This window comes from Centropristis striata, chromosome 12 (assembly GCF_030273125.1).
Source record: "Centropristis striata isolate RG_2023a ecotype Rhode Island chromosome 12, C.striata_1.0, whole genome shotgun sequence".
NCBI classification, from domain to species: Eukaryota; Metazoa; Chordata; class Actinopteri; order Perciformes; family Serranidae; genus Centropristis; species Centropristis striata.
This window is the reverse complement of record NC_081528.1, coordinates 11,782,251-11,797,358: the sequence shown is the minus strand read 5'-3', so window position 1 is coordinate 11,797,358 and position 15,108 is coordinate 11,782,251. Positions and strand designations below refer to the sequence as shown.

At 38.3% G+C, this 15,108-nt stretch overlaps 1 protein-coding gene across 2 annotated transcripts; it reads right to left on the bottom strand.

Annotated features, from left to right (window-relative positions):
* Positions 1–10,260: 10,260 nt before the first annotated feature.
* Positions 10,261–14,559, bottom strand: ccna2 (cyclin A2). 2 transcript variants are annotated; one of them, XM_059346854.1, is made up of 9 exons: positions 14,413–14,559; positions 13,897–14,285; positions 12,825–13,083; positions 12,543–12,649; positions 12,181–12,404; positions 11,878–12,082; positions 11,670–11,783; positions 10,933–11,066; positions 10,261–10,843 (listed from the first exon to the last, which is right to left on the bottom strand). In XM_059346854.1, exons 2-9 carry the CDS (start codon positions 14,104–14,106, stop codon positions 10,792–10,794), a joined length of 1,305 nt encoding a protein of 434 aa, XP_059202837.1. In that variant the 5' UTR covers positions 14,107–14,285; positions 14,413–14,559; the 3' UTR covers positions 10,261–10,791. The 2 variants fall into 2 exon arrangements, with proteins under 2 accessions (XP_059202837.1, XP_059202836.1); XM_059346853.1 differs by having other exon boundaries at positions 13,897–14,468.
* Between the last annotated feature and the right edge of the window lie 549 nt (positions 14,560–15,108).

The window sequence follows — 15,108 nt, the reverse complement described above, 5'->3', positions numbered from 1 at the left end:
AAAAATAAAAAGTTTTATCTAGGGAGGCTCGTCTGGCAAACGTAAATGTAGCCAACGAGTCGACATCAGCAAGGAATTCGATTTGGGGATCAAAACTGAACTCAAGCTGGCTTCCTCGTTAACATTATCGCCAGCAAAATACTATCTGAGTGATTTGTTAGTTGGCTAGCTTAATTACGGTATAAAGCGAAGGTGTAACTAACGATGCTTAATAGGATATATATATATATATATATATATATATATATATATATATATATATATATATATATATATAAATATAGATGTATATAAATGTTTAGGAATGTTTAGCTTGAATACATCCCCTTCACAAATTCCAATTCATTGCAGTTTGCATTTGAATTTCTACTACTAAAGTATTTATATTACTAACACCCTCACTTATTTATTTGTACATCATCGTCATAGATTTTTAACTCTTTTCAGGAGGTTGAGTGGACAGAATAACTGAATTTTCTATGGAAAGAGGAAAATAACTTAATTTTCCTGCAATAAACACTATAGATTGAGACCCGAATCAACAAAAAGTGTAATATAGTGAATGGGCATGTAATTTAATCACTGAAAAAGCTGATTTATTGGTAAACCACTCTTTAAGTTGCCAGCACTGTAAATAAAATCCGATCAAATAAAACCCACACAGTTCGTGTGATGCAGAGTAAATTGGTTTTTGACTGTTTCAATAAATAACACATAAGTATATTTGTTTTTTCGGGTAAACAATTTTTATTTTTTATTTTTACAATTGTTTTCACATTGTCTTCTGCAGCTTTTTATTAACCCTTATATTTCAGAAATAACTTTGTATAGAACATGATTTTTTTTTCTCACAAAAACTTTGCACAAACTGCACTTATTGGTTTACATCGATTTACATAAAGTAAGTAAATAAAATTAAACCAAGAGACTTTCAACTAGATATTTGTATATATACTCTGTAAATCATTACAACAAATCATCACAATTCAAAGCTGCAGACCAGATGGACTCTGAAGTGAGATTGTTTTGTCAAAATTCAGTTTAAAAACTGAAGTTTGGACCTCAAAATAACATTTTTGAGACTGCAAACTGCTGACTGTTGCTTTCACTTGCTGCTTTCATCTCCGAGTTGTCAGTTTCCAAACTGAATCACTGAGAGTTTTTCATTCATGAGCGCAGCGCCATGGGACAGATCGAGAGCTGTGGATGGCTCAATTTGTCAGGTGCTGACTGACAGACAATAAGCTCTATCATCAATCAGAGGGCCTCCCCAGCCCCCACTCATGGCTCTGTTTGCTGTCTTCAATGTGCTGAGGGCAGGTGTTATCAAATGTCTCCATTTCAACAGATATTACCTGGCTGCATGGAGCTTTTGAGAGTGTCCACAAAGAGCATGTCATGATTTCTGAGGCAGTTTTGTGGGAAGCTGTCCATGTAGCTTCAGACTAAGAGAAACAGAGTGGATTTATTTTCCATTGTGGACTTTTTGTCACATTCAGGTGGGAAACTGCCTAGAAGATTTTCACTTCCTGCAGTCAGACAGAATTACTTTATTATTCCCATTACTCATTACTTACTGCCATTTTAAAATCTCCAAAATATTGCAGCAGATTTCCAAAAAGGCATTATTTAGTTAAACTGACCACATATTGGGAATCTGAATGGTCACTGGTTGCCTGAAAAGTATTTTTAAAAAATTGAATAAAGTGACAGTGTAATGCATTCACAATAGTATTATTATTATTTGTCTTCTCTATTCTTATTCATGATGTAATTATCTCAGACTTCATGCATGAAACTTTTCTCAGAATTATAAGATAATTATTTTCTTAATTAAATAAATAAAGACAGGGTAAATCTTTTTTATTAAGTGAATGCATTACGTTTTTGTAATTACGAGTATTTAGCCTGTCTAGAAACGTTCAATGTCGTGTAGACTAAAGTGGCACAATGCGTTGTGGGTTCAGTTGCCAGATGTACAAAAATGATCTGTACGATAATGTTGCCCTCTATAGAACAAAAAACTGCAATAATATTTGCTAACTTTCATTTTGTGACGCCTACAGTTCACCTGATTCAGGTATTATCACACCATTAAAACGAATGCTGAAACCCACCCTCTAGTGGCCGTAGTAAGTATTACAATGCCTAGGCAAAAGTAACGAAGGGGGGAAGTAAGGAAACAGTGCATATAGAAAAGATAAGATATTCCTTTATTAGTCCTACAACATGGACATTTCCAACAAGCATGAAAGGTCACTCTTAGAGGAGGATGGGTCAAACAAACCAAGACCGGGGTTTGAGTCCTGTGTGAAATTAATAGTCAACAACATTTATTTTACATCACTTAACTTCTGTGCGTCAATTTTTTACGTATATCACTTACATATCCGTTCTTACGCCGTCTCGTAATGACTTCACTTCCAACATTTACTGTATGTGTATTTTATTTTACTTTTTAAACTTTTTTACAAGGGCAAATGCAAAAATGTTTGACAAGTCAGTAAATTTAATTCAAACTCTGAACTTGATGCATTCTGTTTTTATTTTTGCTATACACATTTTTTTTTAGAATCCGGGTTGTACAATCGTTAGGTTTGGGGCTAGATTATCCCACAAATCCATTAAGAGCTTGAATTTTTGACAACACACTTATTTGTTTTCTTGCTGAGAGTTAGACGTGCATTAGAGCCAGCTGGCAATTAGCTTAGTTCAGTTTTCCCAAAAAGTAAATAAATCTTCTTCTCAGGACCTCTAAAACTGAGAAATTATTGTTGTGTGTCCTTTTATCCATACATGAACTAAAGTGTAAAAAGTATTTTTGTCATGCTTCAGCTTCAGAGAGTGGTGTCAATCCTATCATCTAACTCTCGCAAAACAGCAAATAAACATATTCCCCAAACTGTCAAACTATCCCTTTAATATCCTGCCTGAGAGCTGCATATTCTCCAACAAATTTGCAATTAATTAAACACATACCAACATATTATAGTCAGCATTGCAAGTAATGCCACAAAACTGGGCTACCGTATAATAAGCTAATTAGCAGCATTTTTACAGGCCTGCAAATCTGCATTTCAGAATATATATTTATATAATTTTCATAACAACATGAAATAGTTTAAATAGAGGCAGAATTATGTGTCCAAATAAGATGTTAATAAGTAGAAAAATGTAAGAATAGTTAATGTATTTAGGTGAAGAGTCATTGCCAACAAACTGGATCAACAAAAACAAAAATAACAAATGCTGTTTCATAAATATGAATTATTTCCATCATAAAATGCCAATTTAATCTCTTCACATAAAGGGATACTTTTCAAAACAGGCACCATAGGAATGAAATCCTGTACCATAAAATTTGATATTCTTCTCTTGCTCAGAGGCTTAGGTTACCTTGATTTATATTTTATTATCTGCAAGCAGGTGTTTTCATCTCTTCTTTAAAGTCTCAAACACAACCAGAGGCCCAGAAACCGGACACAGAGCACGAGATTGCACATTTTTGTTGTTCTCATCAGCAACATTATTATCCTCATCTCTCACCCCGTGCCATCAGCTGTTTTGATCTTTTCTTGCTTTCTGCAGGATAAACCCAGCAGGGATCTACAACACAGAGGATGCCGGCTCAGACACTGCTGTGACTCTTTTAACGCCTGAGTTCATTTGGGGTTTTTTCGTTCTTTGTGGACCTGCATGTGTATGCAGACATATGGCGCTGTCTTTACTCGAGGAGGATTGAGACGCTACAGATGGTCAAAACAGTGCCAGAGGACAAATTTCAGCTCAGCAACAGGGGTGACAACACGCAGTCATGGGATCGAGCCACAATGTCAGAGCTCATTAAACTGCAGGTCTTTTGCTGAAGGGAGCAACTGTTATTAGTTTGAAAATAACCTGCATTCAGACCTGTTGAAGAGAAAACCCTAAAGATTTCCTGAAGAATTACACAAGAAGATTGATGCCCCTGTCACGACTTCACGCTTTGATGCTAGAGCCAGCAGCTGGTTAGCTTAGCTTAGTTAGCAGAACAAAAGGGGAAAGGAAGCGTCAACAGGGACTGCTCATTGATCTGATGCATACACTCCACTTTATAGGCACATCTTGATAGTACCAGGTTGGACCCCCTTTTGCCTTCAGAAGTGCCTTAATTCTTTGAGGCATAGATTCAACAAAGTGCTGGAAACACTCCTCAGAGATTTTGACATGGTAGCATCACGCATTTGCTGCACATCAATCTGCCGTTCCACCACATCCCAAAGGTGCTCCACTGGATTGAGATCCAGTGAGTGTGGAGGCCATTGTCATGTTCAAGAAAAAAGTTTAAGATGTTTTGCACTATGTGACATGGTGCATTATCCTGCTGGAAGTAGCCATCACTGTACACTGTGGTCATAAAGTGATGGACACAATACTCAGCTGTGGAGTTTAAACCATGCTCAAGTGGTACTGAGGGGGCCCAAAGTATGCCAAGAAAATATCCCCTACACCATTACAGGTTGATAAGATATTTAATGGTTAGGAAAGGAACCATTTGGTTTTGGTTAGGGAAAGACCACTTCTACAGATTATGGCAACTGGCCTGAGATTTTCCGACCAGATTTTTATAGGGATTAAACAAAGGAAATATAACTTGTTAATTGATCTTTAGATGTGATGCTGGTTGGATTTTGTTACCTTCAGAGTCAGACTAGCTGTAGGAATGAGTACTTCAACCAGGATGTAAGTTAGCATGTTAGGGGTCTAACCTCTCAAACTCAGTGAGGATTTCAAATGTGTTGGTGGTTAAATGCCCGAAATAAGGTCTGAGTTTATCACACGCTTAAGAGATGTTTGTATTTTGTTGTACGACAATAAATAAGTTCGTAAATACCCCCACTTGAATTTTGAAGTTTTAACGTGTCCTTCAAAAGGCAGTCACCAACAAGTGGCTAAATGAGACCACAGTGGTTGTTGGGGACATTAAACGTCATCATGACGGACACAGACAGGAACTCTCTCAATACTCCACCTTACAGCCTTCTCAAAACCCGTCTGAAGCAAAACACTAGTGACGTTCAAGTCATGTGACCATGACATGACATAACATTTAAATCTACAGCAATCAAAGTAAACTGAAGATATGGATGTACCCATATCCAAGTAAGTTAATTTAAGTAAGTTAAATAATGTAGCGAAAACTGATATTTTGTCAAAGTTGCTCATTGTTATTCTGGGGAAATTAGGCCATCATTGGCATGTTTCTGAGTCTACCATTATGTTTCTTGAAATGATGAAAAGCACAGTATGTGGATTTGGAAATATTCTTTATAATTAATCATATCCTCATATCAAATCAATTTAATGCTTTGAAGTTACAAAAATGGCACCACACATGAATATTAGGTTAAAAAAATACAATATTCATCTGCTTCAACGTAAGAAATCCAATTATAGTGACAGATAATGATGTCTCTGTACACAACTAATTGACACTTTGTTTATTTTACCAGACGTTCATATTAACTTTGTATGTTTTCATCATTACTATTTAGTTTTTTACTCATTTCCAGAGTAAAGGACCAATAGAGGATTTATCAAGCTGTTAGCTAGCTTTGCCCGTCTGGTTGGAGACATCATAAGAAAACAAAAAAAATATTCCAATGACATTGTTTCATTTCAATATCAAAATATTTTTGGTTTACATTGATAATAACACCAGCTTATGTTGAAAATCAAAGATTTTTTAAGGGTTGTATTAAAATACAAGAATATAAGAAACCTTGAAAATATAATGGCTGAAATTAATTAAGCATTTTTTAAAGCTTTGAAGTCTGTGTGAGAACCCTGAACATAAAATATAAAGAAATATCTTGAGCAACTAATTTAATTCTTCGGATTAAAGCTAATGGATTCTTCCTTTGTGGAATCTGTTTACATCCCGTGAGAAATGTAAAGTATGCTGAGTTGTCACACCCAGAAGCACTCAGTCTGAACCATGTTTGTGTTTTTCATGCTTCTAATTTTTTGGAAAACAACTGGTGATGTGTAATTAACATGGTCCCCTCAGGGCTCTGAGGCTATTGATTCCTCTCAGCCTATTCAATCAAAGACAGCCTGACCATCTGTGACTAATGACTGAGGAGGAATAGGAGTAAAAGACTCCAAGTTATCAAGTCATACTGGGTGAAAAGAGTGAAATATCCATGCCAGTGTGCAGAAACCACTTGTAAATACCTGAGAAACAGCATTACGCCTGCAGGCTCCTGCAGTTGATATTATCCTTTTGCTTCAAGGGTCTCATTTACTTTGTCCCCTGACATGGACACAAGGGGTTGGGCACACAGCTCCTTTCATATTTCTCATCGGAGCCCTATCCTCAATATCCCTCCTGTCAATTCACCAATGAGATGAGAGGAGTGCAAATTGCCCTCCTGAATGCATTGCTTTAATCAGCATGAATCAAGACGCATATTTAATCTTAGCTTCTGCTTTTTTTTCTCAGCAATTTAGATGTTTGGGCTCGGCTGTGTAAATCCATCCGAGGGATGAAAAGAAATAGCTGTTGCATAAGTGTTTTTAATTACTCAGGATAATAATTTTGTCTGAGAGATAATGTTAAGCTGCTAAAAGAACAGACAGTGGTTTCTAGCAATAAGATAACATGTTTTATTATTTTTTGAGGGAATATAAGCACTTGAGTCCAAAACAAATCATTCTTTAAAGTCATTTTCTTACATGAGCCTGCAAAGCACTCCGACATGCGTCTGTTCTGGCAGTGTTTTTTTGGCAGAATTGTCCCCCATTTCTCCTCATAACACCTGCTGAAACCTGTGTTCCAAGCAAGGCTGCCTGAAAGAGCGTCCAGGCTGCAGACTGGATTTTGCCACAGAGTTACTCAGTTGCCTGAGGAGCATCCAGAGGAGAAGCAGCATGAGCGTGAGGAGTCCGAGGAGAATCCCCACGTACAGGCTCAGGTTCCAGCCATAGCCCAGTGCCAGGGGCAGCGAGGTGGACGCCACCAGAAATCTTCTGGGGGCAGGCATGGGGTTAGGACGCAGCCCGCCCTCCCCACCTCTTCCAAAAACAAACAAGCTCTTCTCCTGGATCTTCTCAGGGGTTACACAGATGCTGTGCAGGAGCCATTATTCAAACAGGTATCCAACTTTTATGTTATAGTATTCCCATCTGTTCCCATGATTTTAATCCTCCAGTTAGTCACAAGTGTGTGCCGTCAGTGGCAAAGAAAACCTGTTGAGAGTGTGTGCATGGTCTGAGCTGTCCATCCTCCTCAGATGAAATGGTGGAAAGCTTTCTGCAGCTGTGGCTGTGCTTCCCCTCTCCTGTCAGACTCCTCGCACAAAGCCAGCCTCCCAATTTATCAGGAGAGAAAGAGAGGGGGGAGAGAGAGAGAGAGAGAGAGAGAGAGAGAGAGAGAGAGAGAGAGAAAGAGGGAGCCTTCATGCCACCGGCTGCATCTACTTGAGAAAATCAAATCACTGACAAATAAAACGTAGAAAACGTCCATCCTAGTTTATCATTTACTAATTGACAACTATGTGCAGAGAAAAGGGAACCCTTTGTTTGCCATGCATGCATATATTTTCATTTTCTTATATACAGAATTTGTACAGCTTTTAATACCTCTTTGAGACCAGTGACCAGAATGATCTGACCCATGTTAAACCTGTTTGTCAAGTTAGCTCGATCCCTGATCATGACAATTCACATATGGACTTATTTTATGTAATTAATGCAGCATTTTTACTTTCTTTAATGTTAAACTATTTTTTTATTTTATAGGTGCAGCTTTAGTTATAACAAAAATGTATGTGTACATTCAGTTGATATCAGACAAATTCATTTAGTCCCATTCTGGCTGTTAGGAACCCTGGTTGTGTGCTATTCATATTAAAATCAACCCATGTCCAACCCGCCTCTTGACCTGGGTCACAAAGCTGAAAGAGTTAACCCTTCTCAAACAAATAAAAGCCCTTTGACTCTCAGTGCATTGCATCACGTCTAAATTGTTGCAACAAATGTAATATCAGTGTAAATTCAGGCACATTCAAGGTACCTACGTCAAAAATGTTGATATAGATACCTTTATTACATCTAAATTGAACCCTGAATGGATTTGAAAAAAAGTTTACAGAGTTAACTTATACCCACGTCAAAGTATATTGTCATTGTTTCCATAAAATTACTTTCTCATATAGACTTAGGGTCCGTGCCACATTTGGTGAGACACTAACAATCTAGTGTCCTATTTAAGCATTGTTTAAATATACAGTAGTGCTCAATAAAATAGCAGTCCAATGCGACAAACCAGATTAATCCAGGTTTTTAGTATATTTTGTATTACATGGCAAACAAGGTACCAGTAGGTGCAGTAGATTCTCAGAAAACCAACAAGACCCAGCATTCGTGATATGCACACCATTAAGGCTGTGCAATTGGGCAATTAGTTGAAAGGGGTGTGTTAAAAAAAAATAGCAGTGTCTGCCGTTGACTTTACAAACTCAAAACTATTTTGTACAAACTATTTTGTTTCTAGGATTTAGCAATCCTGTGATCACTAAACTAATATTTAGTTGTATGACCACAGTTTTTTATAACTCCTTCACATCTGTGTGGCATGGAGTCAGCCAACTTGTGGCACCTTTCAGCTGTTATTCCACTCCAAGATTCTCTAACCACATTCCACAATTCATTTACATTTCTTGGTTTTGCTTCAGAAACAGCATTTTTAATGTCACCCCACAAGTTCTCAATTTGATTAAGGTCTGGGGATTGGGCTGGCCACTCCACAACATCAATGTTGTTGGTTTGGAACCAAGATTCTTCTCGTTTACTAGTGTGTTTGGGGTCATTGTCTTGTTGAAACACCCATTTCAAGGGCATGTCCTCTTCAGCATAAGGCAACATGAGCTCTTCAAGTATTTTGACATATGCAAACTGATCCATGATCCCTGGTATGCGATAAATAGGCCCAACACCATAGTAGGAGAAACATGCCCATATGATGCTAGCACCACCATGCTTCACTGTGTACTGTGGCTTGAATTCAGAGTTTGGGGCTCGTCTCACAAACTGACTGTGGCCTTGGACCCAAAAAGAACAATTTTACTCTCATCAGTCCACAAAATGTTCCTCCATTTCTCTTTAGGCCAGTTGATGTGTTCTTTGGCAAATTGTTACCTCTTCTGCACATGCCTTTTTTTAAACGGAGGGACTTTTCGGGGGATTCTTGTAAATAGATTATCTTCACACAGACGTCTTCTAACTGTCACAGCACTTCCAGGTAACTCCAGACTTTCTTTGATCATCCTGGAGCTGATCATTGGCTGAGCCTTTGCCATTCTGGTTATTCTTCCATCCATTTTGATGGTTGTCTTACACCTACTGGTACCTTGTTTGCCATGTAGCAATAAAAAAAAAAAAAAAAATGCTAAAAACCTGGATTAAACTGGTTAGTCACATTGGACTGCCATTCTATTGAACACTACTGTAAATCAAGCATATTCCTATCTTTGAAAAGTCAAGTCAGCATTTTCCAAATTTAAGACTTGCACAATAGCTGCATTAACAATGTGTTGTACACATTCAGTAAGTTTCTGTACCAGCAGTCTGCAGATTGAAAGTGAAAAAAGGAAAATTAATTTTATATGCCTAGGACTCTGTAGTATTGGGTGATTTATAGCAGACAAGTTTGAAATTCTAGTTTTGCGAACTTTACTTTCAAGCAAGTGGCTTTAGTATTTGTTATTGCAGTTTCAAAGATTTACATTTTTATGTCTCAGCATTATCCCTCAAACCCAGTTTGTAGTCAACTTGTAGTTTCCCCATTTACTGCAAAATGTTGTAAGCGCCAAATGACCCATTTTCTCAAGTCAGGTTGTTTTGTGAAAAAGCTGAAGTGTAGTATAAAGCCTTCCATCATTGAAGGATGTACAATTATCTCATTTGTGCCTTCAGTATTCAGTCATATCTAAACATTTGAAGCTTATATACAAATTAAAATTACAAAAAGGTATAGTACCTTGGATCAATAAGCCACCACAGGCTTTAAATTAGAACAAAGCTGAACAAATTAGACCCAATTTGACCTTCTACTCAACATGCAAAGGGTTTGTACACATTTGATGAGTTTTCCAACAACAAGACAAACACTTTCTTGAAGTTTTGTCCTCATGCATCAAGAGAAACCTTCAGGACCAAAACTGGTCCTCTGCTGCCCCCATGAGTCCAGTGTGACCATAAAGATGAAGACATGAGGTCTTACTTTAAATGAATTTTATTTACAAGAGCCATATTTTACAGTGCAGATGGTACCTTGAAAAGCTGTAAACTTCCAAGACACCAATGTAATGAGACAGCTGACTCAATTACAGACAAAATGTACTTTAATCTGCATCCAGTGAGGTCATAGTTCAGTTACACCCATCAAGGTGAACCAGCAAGAACTGGAATCAACTCAACCAAAAAATTTGAAAAAACAGGTTCTGGGTTTGAGTACATTCACAGGTCTATTGGGATGTTAAGGTGTAGCTGGAAAGCAGAAAGTGGTGCTAAGACCTCTACATTTTGTCTGGGATTAAAAGTCAACATTAAAACTGCTTGATTCACCAACACAACAGTAGCGTCTGAATGGATGTCAGGATAGAATATAAAAATGCCTAAAAACCTCATGAAACATGTAACGCTACTCCAAAAAGAGCAGGCTGCATTTGAAAATGTGGCACACATCATTAAAAAAAAAAGTTTTAAAGACTGACAGAATACAAAACTCTACATTGACAAGGGGAGGAGTTAGTGTAGCAGCAGAGTAGCTGGAGCTTCGATGAGGGAAACTTCATGGTACCTGAAAGAGAAACGGTTTTTAAAATAAAATTGTCATTAGTAGCAACTTCAAAGCAACACATTTATGAAGTTTAGCAGCAGCCCACTTACTTTGGTCCCTTGTATTTCTCCCGAACAGACTGCTGGGCATGCTGAGAAGCTTTGACAAGAGTTTTGTGCAGATCCTCAACGCATGGCATCAGATCTTCAAGTGAGTAGCCACTCATCTCAGTCAAGGATTTTGGCTGCAGAAGAGACAACTGGAGTTAGGGCTGTGTGATCTGGCTAAAACCTTCACCATTTCATACATCATGATATCACAAGGTAGCACTTTCTGGTAATTCAAGAAATTGTCCATACTGCTAGGTTAAGCCCATTTTGTTGATTCCTGTGGGAATTAAATGATTCCATGAAGTACTTTAAAGCAAGAAAATTTGAGTTTCTTAAAGCAATGATCCAATTCCACTAAGCCCATACTAATCACCCAGTCCTCACTGAGTCACTGGGCTTGTTCACATACAGTAGCCGACAGACAGATTGTTACATGCAGGCTTGCACAAGCATCAGGAGATCAGAGAGCTTTTGGATTCATGCAGGTCAAAATAAAAATGCCAGATGGAGGCCAAGTGCTGTGTTAAGGGCTCCTTTTATAACGTGACCTGCTTGAAGCTTTAATTTCAGGTTGATTTTAATTCTTAATACATTTTAAGATAATATCATATAGTTGAAGTTTATTCCTCTGTCTGAATATTCAACCAGTGTGCATTTCATTTGTGTTCTGTTGCTAAAAAATTTGCAAAACTGTTTATTAAGTGCCAAAAATATCTATTAAGAGTACCAAAACTTACCCATGAGCCCCCAGTCACTGTGTGGTTTGCCAGGGTGTAAGCTGCAGCAGCTGTGTGTGATGGGAGGTACTTCAAGAAGGGATCTGAGTCAACCAGACTGAGCTCCCCAAGATACTGAAAAACAAAGCGAAAGGTCAGGGATTTGCTATAGATTCATTAAAAAAAAAAAAAAAAAAAAAAAAGTTTTGCAATATTGCTACAAGCTCACCATTGCCAGGCTCTCCACCTGTTTGTTAACTGACTGATTGAGGAAGTACTGGGTGAGAAACTGGTTGATCGTTGGTGCTGCCAGATCAAAGGAGAGCACTTTCAGCACCAGGTGCTCCATTCTTAGCACTTGCTTCTTGGTGTAGGTGTCATCTGTGATGTAAACAAACTCTGCCACCTCTGGGGGATAGATCTCCTCAAATTTCCTGCATTTGAACATTTAAAAAACAAAAAAAACTTTAGTGCTACAAAGGCAGTATGGATCATATTCTCAGTTGAAAAGAACTATAAAATGGGTACATACGAAGCCAACAGCATAGCAGCAGTGCCAACCAGCTGAAGCTTCCCCCTCAGGACAGACATGGAAGAAAGGAAGCGGTCGATGTAGTTTACAGCCAGATAAAGTGTCTCATTCTGGAGCTTGTATTCCTCTCCAACCTCGACCAGCCAGTCCACCAGGATGGCCCTCATACTGTTGGTGATGTCAGGCTGCTTCTTCATGTAGCACGCTTTAGGCCTCGTTTTTACCTGTGGAGCATCCCCAATGTATTACTCATCTACTTTCAGAAAGAGGTCAAAAGATACTTTGATGCAGTTCTAGGAAGGTCTCAGCAAGAATACAACCTGCAGACAGAGCTGCAGTTAGTATTTCAGTGAATTTCTCACCTCCATCTCCCTCAGGTATGTGTGGATTTCAGCAGCATATTCTGGGACCTCATTTACATCGACTGGTTTCTCCTCCCCCTCAATCACAGACATGTCCATAGGAGAGTCTGGAAAAACAAAAGTTTGGTACAGTGAGAATCTCACTTTCAGAAAAGTTTGTCTTAAGCTATAATTTCTATAAAGAAAAGCAATTTATTGTAAATCTGAAACTAAAACAAGCCTTTTGTCACAAACTGGTGTAATTGGAAAAAGTGGAATTTTTGCCATGCATTTGCCACCCACCGAAGCTGACGTCCATCGCTGATGGCATGTCAATGGTGGCCAATGGTTGTCGGAGCCGAGCCACACTACTGATTGTGAGGGGAGAGTCTTCAGGGATGGCTTTGGCTTTGACAGCTTCAACCACCTGCTGCGGCTTCTTGGTGCAGGCGCCATCAGGCTCGTCCACATGGATCTGGAAAGTGGACGGCTTGGCGAGCGGCTTCTCGGAGCAGCTTTTGACAAAGTCTTCGTTTTTGCAGGACAAGGGCTGCGATGACTCCTAAAAGCAAAAAAGGCAGTTTAGATTCATCCCACAAGAGGAAATTTCTTTTGCAGCATACATGCAGACAACAGGGTTAGATATTAAAAGAGTGAATACTAAGAAGTCAAGGTAACTGCAGAGAAAAGCTGCAACATTAAACAAAGTGGCAACCAGAGAGTTCTTTTTGCAATAGGATGGGAGCAATTTGTGCACTAGAAATTAAATCAGGAGGAACTGAAATTCACAAAATCATAACCCAAGTATGTGGGTTCTCTGAATCCGTTGAGCACAAGTATAATGGTGACATTAAAATGGGCAACTGCTGTGACAACAGAAAAATACTCTGAAACAAGTTGTGCATTTAAAGATTAAAACGTCAAAATAAAAAGGTACCGGTACTCACATGACAGAATATTCATTATTCTGAGATTTAGTGATGCACAAATGTGCAGTGGTGAAATTATAGTAACATTAGTAGTCAGAGCTTAAATTTATGCAAAAGTAGCAATATCAGTGAATATACTATGCAGCAAGTCATACATTGATAAAATTATTAACGTCAAAATAAAGCCTATATCCGTTGATTTATTGATCCATAAATGTAAACAGCAGTTGAAGCATTATGGGGATATTAAAATGGCGGACAAGCTAGGAACATAAGTAGCAAAATTACAGTTAATTATATTTGCAGGATTTAATACAAATGTGAGTTAAGCTAAATGAAAGGAGTTGCCTCCAAAAACTACAATAGACCCCTCCATCTTAGTTAGAGTCATCATTAGCAGCCACCAGCTCAGGGAGCCATTTAGCATAGTCAGACCCTAAACTGACCTGTTTGGTGCCGCGCTGGTTCTGAGTTTTGCTTCGCTGGTTGTTCTGCAGGGCTCCGAGCACGGTTCTGCCGGCTTGCTTCGGCGGCAGGTTCTCTTGGTCCTCATTTGAAGCGGCTCTGTTTTTCAAACCTCTCAGTCTTGACAGCATGTTTTCTTGGTTGTGAAGCTCGCTAGCCGCGCTTCCTTGTCCTCTATTGGCTCCAGACATGTTTCCCCCTCAAACAAAAACTGATCTCCGTTTGCTTAAGGTGATACTACAGCTGGTGTAGGTACCAAATGTGTTAAAAAATGAACGTATAGACGGTTATATCGAGGCTAGCAGCAGCTGGTTCCTTACAGGTAAAATAATTAAATGTAAGCTGTTGAGATGGAAACGGAACTGGGGCGCTAAAATAAACAAAGTAGACAAAAACAACAAAAAAGATGCACAGTTGAAGGTAGAGTTTCTACAAAAGGTGCAAGTGTTATTTTTAGGTCGCCATAGTAAGTATTTAGTTCCGAAATGACCACAAACCTGCTTCAGAGCTGCCAGCTAGCCTCGGTCCATTCACAGAAACATGCAGCTTTCTCTCGATTCAAGTAGCCCGCGAGGATTGAAACGGACCAATCACAAGCCGTACAGGCAGTGACGTGTCAGAGTGTACGGGAGCCGTGGGAGGACAATGTTCGCTTGATTGCAAATTTAAATCTGGTTTGACAGATTTGAAAGCGGAAAGTCACAAAGGGACAAAAACAGCTGTTGGACAATGTTGGATACGAGGAGAGAATACCTCAGAGCTTTTAGTTAAGTAAAACGAAGCAAGCGTAAAAAATACTTTTGATCAAATAAAAAGAATGCATTCTAAAGTAAAAGTATATATTTCTTTGCAGAATTATATTTATTCCTGGCTATATTGTTGCATTAATGTGCTATGGTAGAAATTGTATCAGAGCATATAATAAGTAAAAATAACAATACTGTAGTGTAAAATTACTCTGGCCATGCATTAAAAAAATAAGCATCAGAATCAAAATTGTTGATTTGTGTTGAGAATTGTGCAGAATCATGCTATATGAGGATGCAAAAGCAGCTAATTTTGTGACTTTATATTCTGCTTAGTATCTTAATCCATGATAAAACATTATTTATTGGTTAATTTATGTTTTATTATAATAACCTGAATCTGCTAAATTAACAAATGTTGTCAAATGTATGTATTAAATTAAATGT